We start from the raw sequence: 14,409 nt of genomic DNA on the forward strand, positions 1-14,409 counted from the left end.
AGCATGGGTTCATTTTCTCATCCTCCCCGTTTCCACACTTGTTTCTCTTTAATCCATTTTCCACAAAGTAGCTGGAATATGTAAATGCTTTTCAATGCTTTTCTGACCTCATCACTCCTTTGCTTAAAATGCTTCCCAGCAAAATGAAGACACCGTTGAAAATTCTTAACATGGCTTTAATTAAGGTCTGATTCCTGGCAATTTATCCTGCTCACTCACTGAGTTAAATCTGTCTAACTAACCTTCTTTCACTGTCTCCACATGCACCAAACCACACTCTCTCGCCTCAAATCTCTGCACACAGCTCTAGTCCTTTCTCCTCCTTGGTGTCTTAATCTATAGAGATAGCATTTCTATGGCACGATCTCATAGTTATTCTCTCTCAAAGAAGTCTCTTCTTTTCCTACATAATACATGTCACAATTTATAATTAATAGTAGTATTCATTCTTTCACTCAAAAACTGCTGCTGAGCTCCTACTATGTTCCAGGGACTATTTTAGTCACACAGGCCAAGCATTGTCATTTATTTGGCTCTGGGTGTAAACCCCAGGAAGGCAATGTCCAGGCAGTAACCATTACACTGGGTGTATAGTTTGTAATTATACACACGGGGCTTGAGATAATACTGGAACAGAGCTGACAGTCAATAAATAGAATGAATAAGTGAATGAGTCAAGCATCTGTGTATTTTTAAAAATTATTTATTTATTTATTTATTTATTTACTTGCTTACTTACTTTAGAGAGAGAGAGTGCCAGTAGGGAATGGGCAGAGAGAGAGCGGGACAGAGGATCTGAAGCGGGCTCTGTGCTCACAGCAGAGAGCCCAATGTGGGGCTCAAGCTCACGCAGTGTGAGATCATGACCGGAGCTGAAGTTGGATGCTGAACCAACTGAGACACCCAGGCGCCCCAAGCATCTGTATATTGTAAGTTCGAGATGATATTAGAAACTGATTCTCATCTGCTAAATTGAAGGATCAGAAGACGAATTCTCTTCACTGTTTGACAAGGTTGAAGGTGGCATTTTTTTCTTCAGGGCCATACTTCACCCTCACTGTGACTCCCTCGAGGTGAAACCGAACTTTTGAGAAAACTCATGTTAGACAACGGATAGAGAAAGAGAAACTCTAGTATTTGAAGAGAGATACTGAGGCTTTGGGAAATGATCAGGTGAAGATGGCTGAGTTTATATACTTGTGAAAGGAACCCAAGACATTTTGAGTGACTTTATTAGTACTTACTTTGGAAATATTCAATGAAAATGAAGTGATGAGGTAATATCAAGTTATGAAATTCATAATATCAAGTTATGAAAATGAAGTGATGAGGTAATACCATTTACATATTCCTATACATAACTTGATAGGAGTTTAAGTTCATCCATGGAGAAAAGAATATTGGTTACAATATCACTGCCCTCAATACAATATTAAGGACAGAATGGCTGTATGGACACATGTTTGAGGTGTTATCAAAAGCTGCTCCCATTTTAATAGAAGAGTATTACACTGGATCTGAAACTATTTTCAGAGATTAATGTGTAAGACTCAAAATACTCGATCTTTACAGTGTTTTACTTGGATCAATGAAATGGGATTTTGCTGGTTTTCTTCTTAGACTGTCTTAATTTTCATAGCTTTGCCATCATATTACATCTTAAAAAAGTTCATTCATGGGGCGCCTGGGTGGCTCAGTCGGTTAAGCATCCGACTTCGGCTCAGGTCACGATCTCACAGTCTGTGAGTTCGAGCCCCGCGTCGGGCTCTGGGCTGATGGCTCAGAGGCTGGAGCTTGCTTCTGATTCTGTGTCTCCCTCTCTCTCTGCCCTTCCCCCATTCATGCTCTGTCTCTCTCTGTCTCAAAAATAAATAAAAACGTTAAAAAAAAATTAAAAAAAAAAAGTTCATTCATGCAGTCACTTTGCGACTGGGTTTCTTTCCTTCGATCCTTAACCCATTTCTCATATACTTCAAGGAAATGCCTTCTTCTTTAGTGTTATGTGATATGAGAATGCATCTTTGTTCCCTTTATCCATACTATGCATGCTTTAAAAATAGATTCCGTGGTTTCATCTCTCAATATAGCTCTACATGCTCCAATTTCAGATAATTTGGTCTGTCGTTGATGTGGCAGTCTCTCTACTTCCTGGATTATAAAGGGTTTTTTTCTCTTAAGTTTTTAAAGTCTAATTTGAATCCCAGGTAGTTAGCATACAGTGTTATATTAGTTTCCAGTGTACAGTGTAGCGAATCAATACTTCCATACAACACCTGGTGCTCCTCATAGCAAGTACCCTCCTTAATCCCCATCCTCTAACCCATCTCCCCACTCACCTCCCCTCTGGTAACCATCAGTTTGTTCTCTATAGTTAGGAATTTGTTTCTTTCGCACGCGCTCGCTATCTCTCTCTCTCTCACACACATTTTTCCCTCAAGCTTGCTTGTGTTGTTTTCTTAAATTCCACGTGTGAGTGAAATCATATGGTATTTTTCTTTCTCTGACTTGTTTTGCTTAGCATTATAATCTCCAGATCCATCCACGTTGCTGCAAATGGCAAGATTTCATTCTTTGTGTATACATACCACATCGTCTTTACTCATTCATCAATCAGCGGACATTCAGGCTGCTTCCGTATCTTGGCTATTATAAACGATGCGGTTATAAATGTAGGGGTGCATGTATCCCTTTGAATTAGTGTTTTTGTATCATTCGGGTAAATACCCAGTATGGCCATTGCTGGATCATAAGGTAGTTCTATTTTTTTATTATTATTATTTTTTTTATTTTTGAGGAACCTCCATTCTGTTTTCCACTGTGGTTACACCAGTTTATATTCCCATCAACAGTGCACGAGGGTTCCTTTTTCTCCACATCCTTGCCAATGTCCATTGTTTCTTGTGTTGTTAATTTTAGCCATTCTGACAGGTGTGAGGTAATATCTTATTGTAGTTTTGATTTGCATTCCCCTGGTGATGAGTGATGGTGAGAATCTTTTCATGTATTTGTTGGCCATCTGTATGTGTTCTTTGGAGAACTGTCTGTTCAAGCTACAAATAATTGGATTATTTGTATTTTAGGTGTTCATGTTACAAATAATTGGATTATTTGTATTTTGAGTGTTGAGTTTCATAAGTTATTTATATATTTTGAGTACTAACCTTTTATCAGATATGTCATCTGCAGACATCTTCTCCTATTCTGTAGGTTGTCTTTTAGTTTTGTTAATTATCTCCTTTGCAGAAATAATTAACCTATGCAAAAGCAGAAGCTTTTGATGTAGTGCCAATAGTTTATTTTTGCTTTTGTTTCCCTTGCCTCAAGAGACATATCTAGAAATAAGTTGCTACAGCCAATGTCAAAGAAGTTGCCGCTGTGTTCTCTTCTAGGATTTTCATGGTTTCAGGTCTCAAATTTTGGTCTTTAATCGATTTTGAATTTATTTTTGTGTGTGGTGTAAGAAAGCCATCCGTTTTCATTTTTTGCATATTGCCGTCCAGTCTTCCCAACACCATTGTTGAAGAGACTGTCTTTTACCCATTGGATATTCTTTCCTGCTCTGTGAAAGATTAATTGACCACATAAGTGTGGGTCCTTTCTGGATGTTCTATTCTGTTCTATTGATCTATGTGTCTGTTTTTATGCCACTATCATACTGTTTAATTATTACAGCTTTGTAATATAATTTGAATACTACAGCTTTGTAATATAATTTAAAGTCCGGAATTGTGATGCCTCCAACTTTGCATTTCTTTTTCAAGATTGTTTTGGAAATTTGGGGTCTTTTGTGGTTCCTTACAGATTTTGTGATTATTTGTTGTAGTTCTGTGAAAAATGCTGTCGGTATTTTGATAAGGATTGCATTAAATGTGTAGATTGCTTTGGGTAGTATAGCCATTTTAACAATATTTGCTCTTCTAATCCATAAGCATAGGATGCCTTTCCATTTCTTTCTATCATCTTCAGTTTCTTTCATCAGCGTTTTAGAGTTATCAGAGAATAGGTTTGTCACCTCTTTGGTTAGGTTTATTCCTGGATATCTTATTATTTTGGGTGCAATTGTAAATGGCATTGTTTTTTAAATGTCTCTTTCTGGTGCTTCATTATTGATGTATAGAAATGAAAGAGATTTCCGTACATTGATTTTGTATCCTGCAACTTTACTAAATCCGTTTATCAATTCTAGCAGTCTTTTGGTGGAATCTTTTGTGTTTTCTATGTTAGTATCGTGTCATCTGCATATAGTGAACATTTTAATTCTTCCTTACCAATTTGGATCCATTTTACTTCTTGTTGTTGTTTGATTGTTGTGGCTGGGACTCCAGTACTCTGTTGAATAAAAGTGGTGAGTGGATAGCCTTGTCTTGTTCATGACCTAGGGGAAAGGCTCTCAGTTTCTCCCCATTAAGGATGATGCTGGCTGTGAGTTTTTCATAGATGGCCTTTATTATGTTGAGGTATGTTCCCTCTAAACCTACTTTGTTCAGGGTTTTTAATCATGAATGGATGTTATACTTTGTCAAGCGTGTTTTCCTCATCTATTGAAATGATCATATGGTCCTTAACCCTTTCTCTTATTTATGTGATGTATTATATTGATTAATTTATGAATATTGAGCCACTCTTGCAATTCAGGAATAAATCCCACTTAGTTGTGGTGAATGTTTTTTTTTTTTTTTAATGCATTGTTTAATTCAGGTTGCTAATATTTTATTGAGAATTTTTGTTTGTATGTTCAGCAGGAATATTGGCCTGTAGTTCTCTTTTTAGTGGTGTCATTATCTGGTTTTGGTATCAGGGTAGTTCTGGTCCCATAGAATGAATTTGGAAGTTTTTCTTCCCTTTCTATTTTTCAAATAGTTTGAGAAGATTAGGTACTAACTCTTTAAATGTTTGGTAGAATTCACCTGTGAGGCCATCTTCTCCTGGACTTTTGTTGTTTGGGAATTTTTTGATTACTGACTCAATTTCTTTGCTGGTTATTGGTCTGTTCAAATTTTCTATTTCTTCCTCTTTTAGTTTTGGTAGTTTATATGTTTCTAGGAATATATCCATTTCTTTTAGGTTGTCCAATTTGTTGGCATTCAGGTTTTTTCCAATTAAAAAAAATTTTTAATGTTTATTTATTTGTGACAGAGAGACAGAGTGTGAGTGGGGGAGGAGCAGAGAGAGAGGGAGACACAGAATCTGAAGCAGGCCTCAGGCTCTGAGTTGTCAGCACAGAGCCTGACGCGGGGCTCGAACTCACGAACCGCGAGATCATGACCTGAGCTGAAGTCAGATGCTTACCGACTGAGCCACCCAGATGCCCCTGGTTTTTTTCCAATTTTTAATAATCTTTACTTTTCTAAGAGTTAGAATTAAGTAAACATACTGGTAAATTTTAATTTCTAAATATATTAATTGATGTTTTTTTGAGCAGCATAGGGCCCAAGCATGAAAATGGCTGTCGAACATTCTGCCCCAAATATGAACTGCATGAAAAAAAAAAATTAAAATGTTCTGTGCTTTGCTTATTGCACTGCTGTTAACTAAGACGGCCACTTACACCATTCCTGCGTCCAACTTTCCATCAAAATACTGAGCAACATGTCCAAGAGTCCACATCCCAATTATTAATGAGGAAGAACATAGACGCATCCTAGCCTTCGTAGAGGTCATCTCTGACTATTTCAAGTTTGCCCACGAGAAGAGTGCTGAAATGTTCATTTGGCACTTGTGATGTTTTAGGACTGCTGGTGTCTTCTATTTATCCAGGCAGCAGCCTGCCACTCCTTGATGACCCAGTGCCCTTCCTAAAAGCTGCATATTATTACTTCATAGACAGTCAGTAGATGGATCTTCAATGCAGTTTGAACTATACAGTAATGGGCTTACCTGTGGTAATACATTAAATATAGTTTCATCTTTGGATATGTTTGTATTAAATTTGAACCAAGACGTTAATCAAAATGTGTTTTTTTTTTAATTTATTAGTTCAGTGTCAATAAGGTAAGAAGGTAACACATTCCTATACACAGTAAGTAAAACCAGAACTAATGCTTTATATCTTTAGGTCTTGATTTTGATTTTGAACCATACTATTTGTTCCCTGAAGGGAAGGCACTTTGATTCCAGTTCCAAGAAGAAATCATGCATAGAATAAAATTCTAAATTTCTTTTCAGATGTTCCTGAGAAAGTCAATGAGGGAAATGTATGTTAATCTAATCTGGCCTAGGCATGCTGCCATGATTTAGTTATCATAAATATTAATTTCTGTGCCTGAAAGATGAATAAGGCCAGTGAATTTTAAATGGAACAAAGAAAATGTTTTTAAGAAGAAAGAAATAGTCTGAATGAAATATACCTATTTGCAGTAATCATTTTTAATTCTACCCACTAATGTGCAAAGTAAAACACTTAAACTTTCCCTGTCTTTAGGCTGATGGCTTTTCTATGATTCTGTCATAGTATTATTAACACTAGCTTAAGATGAAACTGTGAAGCACTGATAGTAATACTTTGGTAGAGTTTTAGGGAGATTGTCAGCTTACAAATAGGTTATACAACTATAACTAGTCTCATAACAATTAGGCAAAAGAAGTTATGTAATTTAACCAAACATAGTCTAGCCATTCTTTATTTTAGTCAAAAGTCTTGAGAATTTATAGAACTTAGAACTTAATTTTAGACCCTTGTAATATTCTTGAGATGCTTTAGAACAAATTTTCAATATATTTATTAACAGGAATATTAATTTTCTGTTTTTTTTTCCTATTTGTAGATAAACAACTGTATATCTCAAGTTTTCTTTGTTCCGAGTAATTCAGAAATCAGTCTCTGCTATAATTCAAATATCCTGTTATGGTATAGATATTAGAGTAGAATAGCTTTAAATAAAACAATATTTATATAGAATTCCCACAGTCCATACAAGTTTATATTCTGATTAAGGGATAGAGGTATTTATAGATAGTTTTATGGTAGTTTGTGTGGAAGGGAAAAGTCATTAATTACCTTAAGTAATAGCTTTTCCCCTAATTAGAATATGGTATCAAGAGTCCAAGCACATGAATTTGTGTTAGGTTTGAAGAGATTCATTTCACCTCCATAGTTGTAACATGTATTTTCAGTGATTTTTAAATGTTAAATTGATCTGTTAATTTATGAGTAATCAGAATTAATGCAAAACTCTTAGTTGTAGGGAAGACACGGGTCAAGTTGAGAGATTGAGAGATCAGTTACTATTACTGAGTAAACAAATCTAAAAATCTCCTCAAATCATGAGTCAGACCATGTCATGGATTGTGAGTTACTTCTGGCTGTCGCTAGGAGATGGTTTAATATTATTCATTGTCTTATGATGACACTAAAATAATCAAATCTTATATTGCACCACTTGAGCTATTTAGCTTCCTAATGGATGTATGTTTCTAGGCTTCATAGGTTGCCAAATATTAATTCTGAGAGTTTTGAAGAAGATCCACACTAACTGTGAGTTACTTTAGACACATAGAATGAATGAGTTGAAAACTCAACAATTTCTTTAAATACATTCTTATTAATTTTATGTGTCATCTCCGTATTCTTTGACATGATCTGCCAATACATGTTAGGTATAGATATATCACTTGAAACCCATTTACAAATTGTTATTTATATATTGAAAGATGGAACAGAATATCAAGCACTTGAAATTTCAGTATGTGGTAAATTTCATGGTTAAATAAAAACAAAATGAATAATTTATGGCTTAGAAGTAAGGAATCCCACTTGCAAGTGCTATGTGATAATATGTGGATAGCATATTGAACATCATCCATGCATATAACATTTTTAAGAGGTAACAAGGAAGAGTTAGTTACATGAAGATTGGAATGTGGAAAAGTAGGACTGAGATAGTAGAAGAGGTTTAGAGAATTATCTTTTTTTTTCCTACTCAGAAGACTGGATAGATTTAATAACTGTTTGCAAGCACTTTGAAATCTGTTGAATTGATCATGATTACCAGCTGTATGCTCTGTCTTCACTGATGATGAAAACCAGGAAGAGAGTTTGAATTATATCATGGAAAGAGTTAATGTATTTATGGTGAATGGAAATCATGGGTGACCCATGAAGTTTTTAAAGAAGTTTTGTCATTAATCGATTTTTTTTTACAAGGAATGTGGTCTTTTGTTTAAATTATCCCTTCAGAAATTCTTACGTATCCTACGTTTTTTGGTACAAGACTAGACAGAGAAAACTTATTGTTGTTTTGCCAAAAATCTGAAATTCACTTTAGGTTCAATTTATGGCTCAATTTTCCAATTTGAAATAACAATAAATTATTTTCAATTTTCATAATGAAATATTTTAAATAAAAAATAGAGTGAATAAAAGAAGACACCCAAAAACTTTTTTTTTTTAATTTTTTTTTTTTTTTTTGGAATTTTTTTTGGTTTTGAAGGAGAGAGAGACAGAGTGTGAGCAGGGGAGGAGCAGAGAGAAAGGGAGACACAGAGTCCAAAGCAGGCTCCAGGCGCTGAGCTGTCAGCACAGAGCCCAACGTGGGGCCTGAATTCACATACTGTGAGATCGTGATCTAAGCTGAAGTCGGACGCTTAACCAACTGAGCCACCCAGGTGCCCCGACCCCAGGCACTCTTAACTCGGCTATGTTAATGACCAATATACAAGGAATCCTGTTTTATCTATATCCTTTTGCCCTTCACAATTATTTTGGAACCAATACCGGACATCATGTCATTTCATCTGTACATATTTCAGTTTGTATTTTGAAAGAATACTCTTGTTTTCAACATAACCACAATATCATTGGCATATGCAGGCAGATTAACAGTAATTCATTAATATCATCATCTATTTTTCCCATAGGTTATTTGAATGAAAATAAAAATGATGTCCGTATCCCCCAATTGTTTAATATATCTCTTAAGTGATTTGTAACATAATGTAGAGTTTCAATTTGATGGTTGCCGACATTATGATATTTAGTGTATTACTCTGCTGTATATTCCTTATAGATTGCTGGGTAGATCTAGAAGCTTGATAAGACTCACGTTCACTTTTTTGGCAGGAATACTCCACAGATGGTTTGAGTATTCCTAGTTAGAGACATGTAACTTCTGTTCATCTCTTTTTGTGTGTTGTTAGCAACAGTTAATGATCGTAACCTTGATTCATTGATTCACTACGTGTTACAACATTGTCATAATTCTAAATCTATATACCTTCATCATTTATTAGCTGGAGTCTTTCCAAAAAGGAAAACCTGTCTTAATTAATTATTATCCTGAGTATAGTTCATATAGGAAGGGCAAAAAAAAAAAATGCATGTTTCTCTTCTTTTATTTACCAATTTCAGAATAATAAGTCAGCTCCTAGTATCCCTCAAAGACAACCAGATATTTAGATATATATTTAAATGTCACTGACTCAATTTCTTTGCTGGTCATCAGTCTGTTCAAGTTTTCTATTTCTTCCTGTTTCAGTTTTGGTAGTTTAGATGTTTGCATATCATTAAGAATTCATGGATTTAAAATATTTTATGTATTTACAAGTCTTTTGCAGTTATTATTCTTATTGATACCCAAATTGCCTCATCTTTACTTAAAGTGATCTTTATTACATTGGCTCCTGAGTCCTTTGACACAATGCTGGTAGTTTGGGAGGGCTTCCTTGCATTTTGTATCACAAGGTGTTCTAGGCTAATCTTAGGTACGCTTAGCTGGTGTTTAGGCAGTGAGAGTTTTAATGATGTTTTCCAGGTACTATAGTTTTAACATTTAACATGTTTTTTTTTAATTTATTTTTTATTTTTATAAAAACATTTTTATTTATTTATTTTTGAGAAACAGAGAGAGAAAGCAAAGGAGAGAGTGAGCACATGAGTGGGGGAGGGGCAGAGAGAGAGAGGGAGAGAGAGAGAGAGAGAGAGAGAGAGGATCTGAAGTGGGCTCCACACTGACAGCAGCAAGCCTGATGTGGGGCTGGAACTCACATATCACGAGATCATAACCTCAGCTGAAGTAGTCAAATGCTTAACCAGCGGAGCCACCCAGCTGCCCCTGTAGGTTTTAACATTTAGAGTACCTTTGTTTTTGCCATAGTAAATGGATTTAATTAAAGTTTAGTACATGAATAAAATTTATAGAGCACATTAGGTAAATCTCACATTTTATGGGTAAAAAGGAATCAGCATTCTTCTGAGAAAGATGCAGTTCTCTCTGGAATCGGGAAGATGATGTGATAAGCCCTGAATTCTTTTTGGAGCCCAGATTCTGTGTTGTTCATTAAACTATTAATAGAAATGATGCATTTAGGTTGGCCGTGAAGAGCTGGAGTGCTGTGGAAGACAAGTTTATGTACTGCTTTTCCAAGTGCTAAACTGCAGATTTAACTTTAGGCAAAAAATTCACAAATTGAGGTAATGTACAAACAATTAAAAATAAAAATAACATTTTCTCAGTCGTATGATGCAATAAGCAAAATTACTACTAAATATGAAACTGGTCTCATAGTTTGGGAAATTAAGTAAATGTAACAAGTCTGTGTTAGAAAACCAACTGCTACCATCTGGTTGATAGGTGAACATTTTAATCCCTATGGGATCAGTCCCAATAACAATAACAAAAAAAATGACATTAACAGAGGCTGAGGAGAAGAAACTGCTGATTGGGAGACATGACAGCCTTCTCGAGATTATTTGCTCCTGTGCTCACAGAGACTCATGTAGATTTGTCTCCCTGAAAGTGTTACGACCTCCTCAAGGATGTTAATTGGAAATGATAGAACGTCATACGTAACGGAACAGTCTTTTCCATTCTGTAAGAGAAAGAAATGTGTGCTCTGTCTTTGTATTTCACTTTAACCAAAGGTATCACAGACGTTACTCTTTAGTAACACCAGAAAAGAAGACAGCTGAGAGAGCTGAAAGAAGGGGAGACTATTTATCCCTCCAAACTCTTTCCATCAGAACAATAGCATGTAGATAAAAGAGTTTCTGATGTGAAGTGGAAATAAGTCAATGTTGATAAAGATCATAGCTGTAGCTTTTTACAGGAGTCAACATCCCCTCCGTTGACGAAAATAGCAGCCTTAAAAATATATCCGCCGTCGATTTCACAACATAATTCTGAGTTATTTAAGTATCTTTATTGGTCATCATTTTTCTTTGCCTTCCTAGGCTTATCAACGCTGCAGGCAGTGCTGGACTCCGCTGCTGAGAAGAAATGGCAGGTGACTGCTATCAATGTGGGAAATATTAACAATGACAAGAAAGATGAGACGTACCGATCACTCTTTCAAGATCTGGAGTTAAAAAAGGAACGGCGTGTCATCCTGGACTGTGAACGGGATAAAGTAAACGACATTGTAGACCAGGTTGGCTATGCTCTGTTTTCTAATGGCACCAAATATAGAATGTGCGTGCAATGTCAGCATTTGCAATGAGTATTTGTGTGAGGTGCTTGAACAGCAGTTTTTACTTTATGGTTTATGTAGGGTGCAGCAGGGATCATCAATTAAATTATCTCCGGCTTCAGTTAGCAATAGCAGATGGTCTTCAATAATGCTGACACATCATACTAATCATTAAATATATTCGATATGTAATTCCTGACTCTTATGCTTTATATGATAAGCATTACCTTAAACTTTGATATTTTTAGTTGGAAAATTAAAATTTTACTTGTTGAACTTTTTAGGCATAAAGAAATAGCCACATTAAGTGAAATTGAGGCTGGGTTCAAAGGGAAAAGTGAGTAGTTCATGAATTCTTTGGCAAAACATGGAGTACTTCAATCATTAGAGTGCAGTATGGAACATTAAGTCTATATTGTTGTCTGGATGGGTGCTTGTCTTCAGAAAAAGTGTGTATATGTTTCTCCAGGAATCATGTTTTTCCTCCTAGTAGGTAGATTTTATATCACCATAAAACTATTAATCTATGAAATTAAAATATGTAGGAGAGTCGTATTCAGTCTGTGTTTGCTGTTTGAGAAGTTTACCGTACATAAGGATGTTTTATCTGTGCTTATTACCACACCACCTTGATTCCGTTTAAGATTTTTTGGGGGGATAGGACAGCCGTACAGTAATATCCTACTGATAAAAATAAAATCCACTGTATCACATAGATAAGGTAAGTGACCAGGGATGTTGCTGAAGCAGCGGAAGCAGCATCATAATTTACTAAGTTAAGGTTTGCTTCACTGGATATCTGCTTTTCCTAACTTGTAGGGGTGTGTGTGTGTGTGTGTAGTAGCTTCTAGGGATAATATAGGATTGGAAGAAAAACATGCAGTTAAGCATGCATTTCTTGGCCCTTTCAGCCTTTGAGGAGACAATTAGATTCACTAATTTGTGTAACACAAAGCATTTTGAAAACATAAATGTTGATGAAGCCTTAATTGATATGTAATAACACAGGCCCTAAGACATACAAAATGGATCTCACATAAAATATTAAATAACTGGATAAAACTAACTTGTTATGAGAAAGGGCTAAATGTTATATGCCAGAGAGGTGAACATTTCAGTAGAAAAATCTTGGTTCCTGTCTCAGGAGATGAAGTTAGGGTTGTTTTTAACCCGAAGGCCTCTTGTTCAAATGTGAACTTCAACAACTCATTTGAATTTCATAGGAGATTCTCATTAAAACTGAATTTTAATAATAGTCATTAGTCTTTTGTTTAAAGAATTTATGTATTCATGACTCATCGTATTAAATGTTGGTGAAAGCTGTTTTGAAAATAATTATTTCTAAAACTAGAAGAGAGAAACTATAAGAGAAATTGGGAATACATAGAATGTAATGTTTTGAAACAAATATACGATGATTAAATACATGCCTATATGGACATCCGTTCAAAATGTACAGGGATTTTGCACATGCATGTTATTTGTATTTTCATAAGACGCTTTTGAATGTATTAAATGAGTGTGTACAGTGGTTGATTGCATCATTCAGCAAACATTTATTTCAGACATCCTCTGTGTCTAGAATGAGAGACGCAAAGAAGGAAGAAAGAGTGGTAACTTGGGGCACCTGGGTGTCTCAGTAGGCTGATAAGCATTCGACTGCAGCTTAGAACATGATCTCATAGTCGGTGGGATCAAGTCCCACATCAGGCTCTCTGCTGGCAGTGTGGAGCCTGCATGGGATTCCCTCTCTCTCCCTCTCTCTCTGTCCCTCCCCCACCACTCTCTCTCCTTTTCTCTCTCTCTCTTTCTCTCTCGAACTTAAAAAAAAAAGAAAGAGTGGTATTTGTACCCCATGAACTTATTGTTTAGAGATGAAGACCAATTTTACTTGTCATATTAGAGTATTACAATTTATACAACAATGTGGTCGAAGAGCCTAGAAGAGAAAAACTATCTTAACAGTGGTAGGAGGATCAATGAAGGGTTCATGCACATACTGGCAGCATGTGTCTGGCTCGGGTTCCTTCATTTACTCATTCAATACATTTCCTTGATTTTCTAATGTTTGCCAGACAGGCACTGTGTAGATCCAAGAAAGTAATGTTAAGCAAAACAGTCAAAAGCCTGTTAAGGTGAATATTTATGATATATTTACAGAAATTAATGCATAAGTATAATAATGGTATATCTGACAAATGAGAACAGGATGTTATGAAAAAAACGACAGAAAAAATTTAGATTAGGAGATCATGGAAGGCCTTTGGGGAAAACAGTTTACCAAGCAAAAAGTGAGGTTGAAGTCCATTTCAAGAAAAGGAAACACTGTTTACTTATTCACTCTATTAACACTTATAGGAGAACAGAATTGCTGAAACTTTATTTCATAATAGCTTAAAGTTAGAAAGAATCCCTTTGTTGATTATGAGTGTTTTATCATTTCAATAAAACCTCAGAGTTATTTATTTCTAGTTGTGGTTAGGTGGGAAAGAACTGGTCCATTAGAAACATTGAGAAATCAATATAAATTTGCTATTGTTAGTGCGATGCTAATGATTATTGTAAAGCAAAAATGTGAGTTAGTATGACCAGCACTAATTCCTATTTACGGGTAGAGTTAGTGAATTGTCGTATCTCCCCGCTTTCTCCCAGTGAACACTTAACTCAAGTAAGGGCTACTGGTAGCACCATTTATACAATGTTCTGTTGTTGTTGTAGTTCCCAGAAGAAAGACATGCATGAGTCAGAAAGTAGAATGAACAGTAAGCAGAATCAACAGATGTCAGTAGGGTATGCGAGGGACACAATCAACTCAATTCAAGTGATGCTAATTAATATATTTTTCATCCAGAAGGACATCTGTTCCTTCAATATAGAGGGTTCGTTTTCTTGAAAAAGGTGATTTAGTTTACCTAAAAATGGGTTAAAAATAATACAAGCCCTAACTCTCTTCCAACTAGCTATCACTTAACCTCAAAGGGATATTTGGTGGAATCCTTCTTAGGA

General features: G+C 35.6%; 1 protein-coding gene across 3 annotated transcripts in view; it reads left to right on the forward strand.

Moving 5' to 3' along the window:
* GRIA2 (glutamate ionotropic receptor AMPA type subunit 2) overlaps nt 1–14,409 on the forward strand; it is a 157,697-nt gene that overhangs the window by 83,590 nt on the left and 59,698 nt on the right. For all 3 annotated transcript variants that reach the window (XM_060653906.3, XM_060653904.3, XM_060653903.3), the window contains exon 4: nt 11,168–11,364. In XM_060653906.3, the coding sequence (XP_060509889.1) occupies nt 11,168–11,364 (197 nt within the window). The remainder of the gene's footprint in view (nt 1–11,167; nt 11,365–14,409) is intronic.

This window comes from Panthera onca, chromosome B1 (assembly GCF_046562875.1).
Source record: "Panthera onca isolate mPanOnc1 chromosome B1, mPanOnc1 haplotype 2, whole genome shotgun sequence".
Lineage (NCBI taxonomy): Eukaryota > Metazoa > Chordata > Mammalia > Carnivora > Felidae > Panthera > Panthera onca.